The 4960-nt window shown below is 39.6% G+C and overlaps 1 protein-coding gene across 1 annotated transcript in view; it reads left to right on the plus strand.

Moving 5' to 3' along the window:
- The window catches only part of LOC103136823 (nectin-2-like), a 90511-nt gene that overhangs the window by 79956 nt on the left and 5595 nt on the right, over positions 1 to 4960 (plus strand). The window contains exons 8-10 of the mRNA XM_016670432.1: positions 3549 to 3681; positions 3863 to 3920; positions 4050 to 4142. Of these exons, the coding sequence (XP_016525918.1) occupies positions 3549 to 3681; positions 3863 to 3920; positions 4050 to 4142 (284 nt within the window). The remainder of the gene's footprint in view (positions 1 to 3548; positions 3682 to 3862; positions 3921 to 4049; positions 4143 to 4960) is intronic.

Genomic DNA, 4960 nt, shown 5'->3' on the forward strand with positions numbered 1-4960 from the left:
CAATATGAAGTTTATTACTAATCAAAGATTCTCCCATGTGCTTAAAAAGTAAAAAGTATTTTTCAAATACATTTCCTAGGAATGGGTGCCAATCAGGTGATATGTGAATATGTCACTTATGGTGTTTTTCACACTTAATAAATTAACTTGAAACAGTTTTTGTGACTTTGCTGTTGCATTGAACGCAGTGATAGGGTTTCTGATGCATGTTTATCATTGGTGCTGTGTCTAAAAGCCACTCTTGAACTCCAAATATCAAGTGTTTGACTGGATTTGGATCAAATTACACCAACATGCCTCAAAGGTGGCTCTGTCTGGATGACGTGGTCCCCCGTGTCTTTAATTTCTTCAGATTTCTGATGTAACAAGAGAAAAATAAAATAAAGTGAGACTGACGGTGGGGAATCTGGTCAGGTTGGATCACTAAAAATCTCATTAAGCTGCTTCGTTCTCTGTTCTTTGAATAAATCAGTCTCTGCTCATCTCTATTCAAATCCAAAAGAACATCTTTATATTCTCACGCCTCATTTTTTTCATTGCATTCTGTTTTAAATTCAAAATATTTATCTTTAAGTCGGACAGAATTTTTTTCTACAGCTTCTTTTTAATGTTCCAGCTTCTGCTTGGACACGTTTAGATCAAAGGTCACATTTAATTTCTGACCATTTTTAAGCCTCTAATTACGATAAATGTTTGCAGAAGTGATTCTGCAGTTTATTAGATTTGTTAAATCTAATATTAGGAATCAAAAAGAAGAGCTCTGGAAGATCTGAAGTGAATCACACAAGTGTTTGATTTGGCTGATAAAAGGTGTCCTCTTGTGAGCGAGTGCATTCTCACTTTGTGACGCTGACGATGAAAACTACACACTTTTTGGGTTTGGCGGCGAGAAATGAAAACACAATTAACTCAGTTCACCTCATCAAAAGACCAGCTCTGACTGTAGAGACGGTTTTATTTAACACGTGTGGAGCTTCGTGATTATTTTTGTGACTTCTCCCCGAAAGAGGTGGGATTGCGATGATAAATTTTGGAAAGCGTGATGTGTTGATGGTGCAGACGAACCCCTCTGAACGCAGCTCTCATAAATTAGAACATAAAGCCCGAACGAGAGAGGAAGCCCACAGCTTTGTTCTGAGCAGCAGGGATCGTGCTGGGTCGGTCTTGGAGGTGATGTAGCGAGACGTAACGACTACTCCGAGAAGACGGGATCATTAGAGCGGCTTCTGTGCATGTGAAAGAATGGAAATTATTTTAGGAGATGTTCAAAGTAGTCTATTGTTGGAAAAGAATCGTAATTAGAAGGCTAACGACACTCAATCATGACCCCTCCAATTACTAAGACGAGGAGTTTGTTCTCATCAGATGAGCCTCAGATCCTCTCTGCCCTTTACCTCCCCCTCATTAGCATAATCCCTCAGGAATACCAAAGATAATGAGTCGAGCTGCACCTTCAGTAAACACGCCTCGTCTCTCTTCCTCTCTGTGTGTGTGTGTGTGCGCCTGTCTGAAAGCGGCTGATGCTCAGTGTGGACATGGTTCATTAGTCGAGCCTCTGCGTGATTCCTCTGGTTCTTTTTAATCACCCCTGTGACTCGACACTCTAATCAAGACCCCTCTTGTACTTTAGCAGCAGTGTTGCACACATTCACACACACAGATTCACGCACACAGATTCACACACACAGATTCACACACACACACTCATTTCTTCACCCGACTCTGTCACTGAGTGTTTTTTCTTTATTCCCTCGTATTATTAAGCTACTCATAGCGAAGTGAAATACCGTCTGATATCTTCCTGCCTTGTGCTACATGACATTTCATTAATACTAATGGTTGTTAAATCAGTGCCTTCCAACCTGAGCAGCCTGGAGTTTTGAAAAGGTCATGCAAATAATTGGAGCCAATATATGATTATTGAAACAGAAAGAGGTGTGCAGCTCTGATGTTTACCTTGTTTTAATGTGATCCTTTAGCTTTCTTTTCCTCACCTTGACAACGGTTAGAAACGGCGAATTCTAGTAATTTTGTGCTTTCTTTGTAGCAGCTTGAATACTTGCAGCAAAAGATTCTCAAGATACGCAGTATTGCAAAATAAAATAAAATAAAATATTCACTCACCAAACACAGTTTAAGTGACATCCTGTAAGGATTTAATATATCTGCCCATCCTTTGCAGCTGCAGCAGCTTGAATCCCTCTGGAAAGACTTTCCATGTGGTTCAGTAGTTTGTTTACAGGAAGATTTCCACATTCATACAGAGTTGCATTTGTGAGGTCAGGCACTGATGTTGTACTTGAACGTCTAGCTGTTAATTCATCCCAAAAATTACATTAATTTTTCAAGTTTAGGTCGGGGCTTGCATTCAGCTGCTCACTGCAGATAAATGACAGCCTCTTTCATAAAACTCCCTCTTATGCTAATCTGAAGGACACATGACGCTGTATATTTACTCTGTAGAGAGTTTGACCCCTGAACTTTATGCAACTGCTCATCCATGTACCCAACCACTTTCACTTTTGCATAAAACTGTGGGATATTTAGTACAGAAGATATTTCTCCGGTATCTTCTGTACTAAAAGAAGTACAGAAGATATATCAATGATATGATATAGCATCATATCATTGAACCGTGCTGAACTCTCCATTCTTTCACAAATGCTTGTAGAAGCAGTCTGCAAGCCTTTAATACGTCTGTGGCCATGAAAACCATGAAAATGGTTACAACGCTTGAATATATTCATGTGGAGTGATTAGCAAATATTCAGACAATAACAAAAATCACAAACTGAAATGTACATCTGCAGGTTTTTATTTAACATAGAAAAGCATCAAAGCCACTTTACTTCCAGTGTTATCTATCAAGTTTATTTCTGTTGATTATCATGTTGTAGCTTTTTTTTTTAACTTGGCGAGAGAGAAGATATTTGGGTGATCCTCTTTTTTATGTGGCATAAAGCTAAAAGCCCAGATAGACCTGGTGTATTTGGTGGAACCATTTCTACTGTCCAGTAGAAAATCCTGATGGAGAACATCGAGCCACCAGTGTTTTTTGTCCTCCATAGTGGAGAAAAACACTAATTACTGAAATGACTTAATGACCAGTTGGACGTTTTAGGGGCTCTTACTTTTTCCCTACAGTTTGGCTTGATTTTCTGTTTGACGTCAATGGATTTTCCTAAGCAAACCAGACAGATTTCAGACAGAAATCTATTTTTAAGGTGAAGAGCTTACGTAACTCCACTTAAGAAAAAAAACAAACAAACTCTATCCCTTTAAACTCCTGCTTAAAATCTAGTTTATTCAGGCTCCATTGTTTTCCATATTTTCTCTATACATAAAACTAATTTCACCTCACGCTTGACTTGTAAGTAAACATCATACAAAAGTATAAATGCAGAACTTATGTCTTGAAGAAATGCTAAGCTACTGCAGGATGTACCGTTTATCCTTTGCAGAAACACTCCCTTATCAGAGCTGCAGAGTAAGAAGTTGCTGTTTCGTCAAACACTTTTAAATTTCACGCCGTTCTTTATTTCCCGCAGCTACTCGCCTCCCGCAGAAGGGTGCCACCACGGGCAGCATCATCGGCGCCATCATCGGGGTCGTTCTGGTCATGGCCGCCATCGGAACAGGCATAGCCATGTACCGCAAACGCAAAAACAAACTCAATTCAGAGTGAGTATCTGCGACCGACTGAGCGTGGACGACTCCGTTTCACTTCGCTTCACTCTTTCTTTTTTCTTTCTTTCTTTTTTTTGTGTGTGTAAATCTGTTCCCTTCAGATGGCACGGCATACAGCGTGTCTCACATTTGTGCGACTCACTAAACATGACAGCTGTGTGTTTTTTTGTTTCAGCGGTCCTCCCAAGTACAAGCCCCCTCCTCCCAAGAAGACCAGCAGCTCTAAAAAGGGGGTGAGTCACACAAACGCTGTAAAGACAAAGATTATCGTCCAGACAGTTGTGTCAGGTTGTCAGATAGAAACCCAGATTTGATTTGATCGTCTGAAATGTATTGATTGATGTGTTTGTGTGTGTGTGCAGTCACAGCCGTTGATCCCGGGTAATGTCCCAGTGACCCAGGATGCACCTCTGCAGAGTCAGTATTACTCCACCCAAGCCCCAGAGCCCGTCACGGTGAGAACGCTTTCTGACTATAAATGAATCCAACTTTAATTTTAACTTTGCTGGATAATATTTGAGCTCTTCCTAACACCGAGAAGGCCCCTGTGAGCTTCTATCAAATATTCATCACATTACTCAACTCTTCTCCAGAGCATTATGATTTATTTATTAAATGTTTTTAGCTAGCTGCCCTTTAGCAAGATGGTGAGGTCAGCATAAACTGTCTAAACCAATGTATAATATTTTATTAAAGGGGAAGAAAAAACAAAAAACAACCTTAAATACAAGCTGCTGTTAGTTTCGCTACAACCCTCCTCATCTGGGGGCGCCACCAGGTGGTGGCCTGGATATAGCAGCGGCAGCCTTTATACATCTGCACATAAGCTTTATTTATTTATTATTTTTGCCATTTTTCTCTTGTTCAAAGCTTACCAATTTCAGTTTTTCTGTCCACCATGTGTGAAAATTGCATAAAACGATTCCTGAAATCCAGTTATGGTTTTGGGTTTTGGTTTTGTAAAGCCCTGACTTGCCTCTATGGATTTGAGCATTTTACAGTTTCTGTTCAGTAACTATAAATATTGACATAATAATTTATCTCGACCTAAATATAAAGAAACGTGTCTCCATGCATCACTAAAAATCAACATAATAGAAGACAGTCAAAATGTAAAAATCTAGGATATGAGTACTTTAAAATATATTTATATAAATGACAACCATAAAAGATAAAAAAAAGCTGGGATTGTACTAGATCAGGGGTGTCAAACTCAATTTCACCAAGGGTCACTTCAGCATATTGGCCACCCTCAACGGGCCACATTGACGGT

The sequence above is a fragment of the Poecilia formosa genome, unplaced genomic scaffold (assembly GCF_000485575.1).
Source record: "Poecilia formosa unplaced genomic scaffold, Poecilia_formosa-5.1.2 Scaffold34, whole genome shotgun sequence".
NCBI classification, from domain to species: Eukaryota; Metazoa; Chordata; class Actinopteri; order Cyprinodontiformes; family Poeciliidae; genus Poecilia; species Poecilia formosa.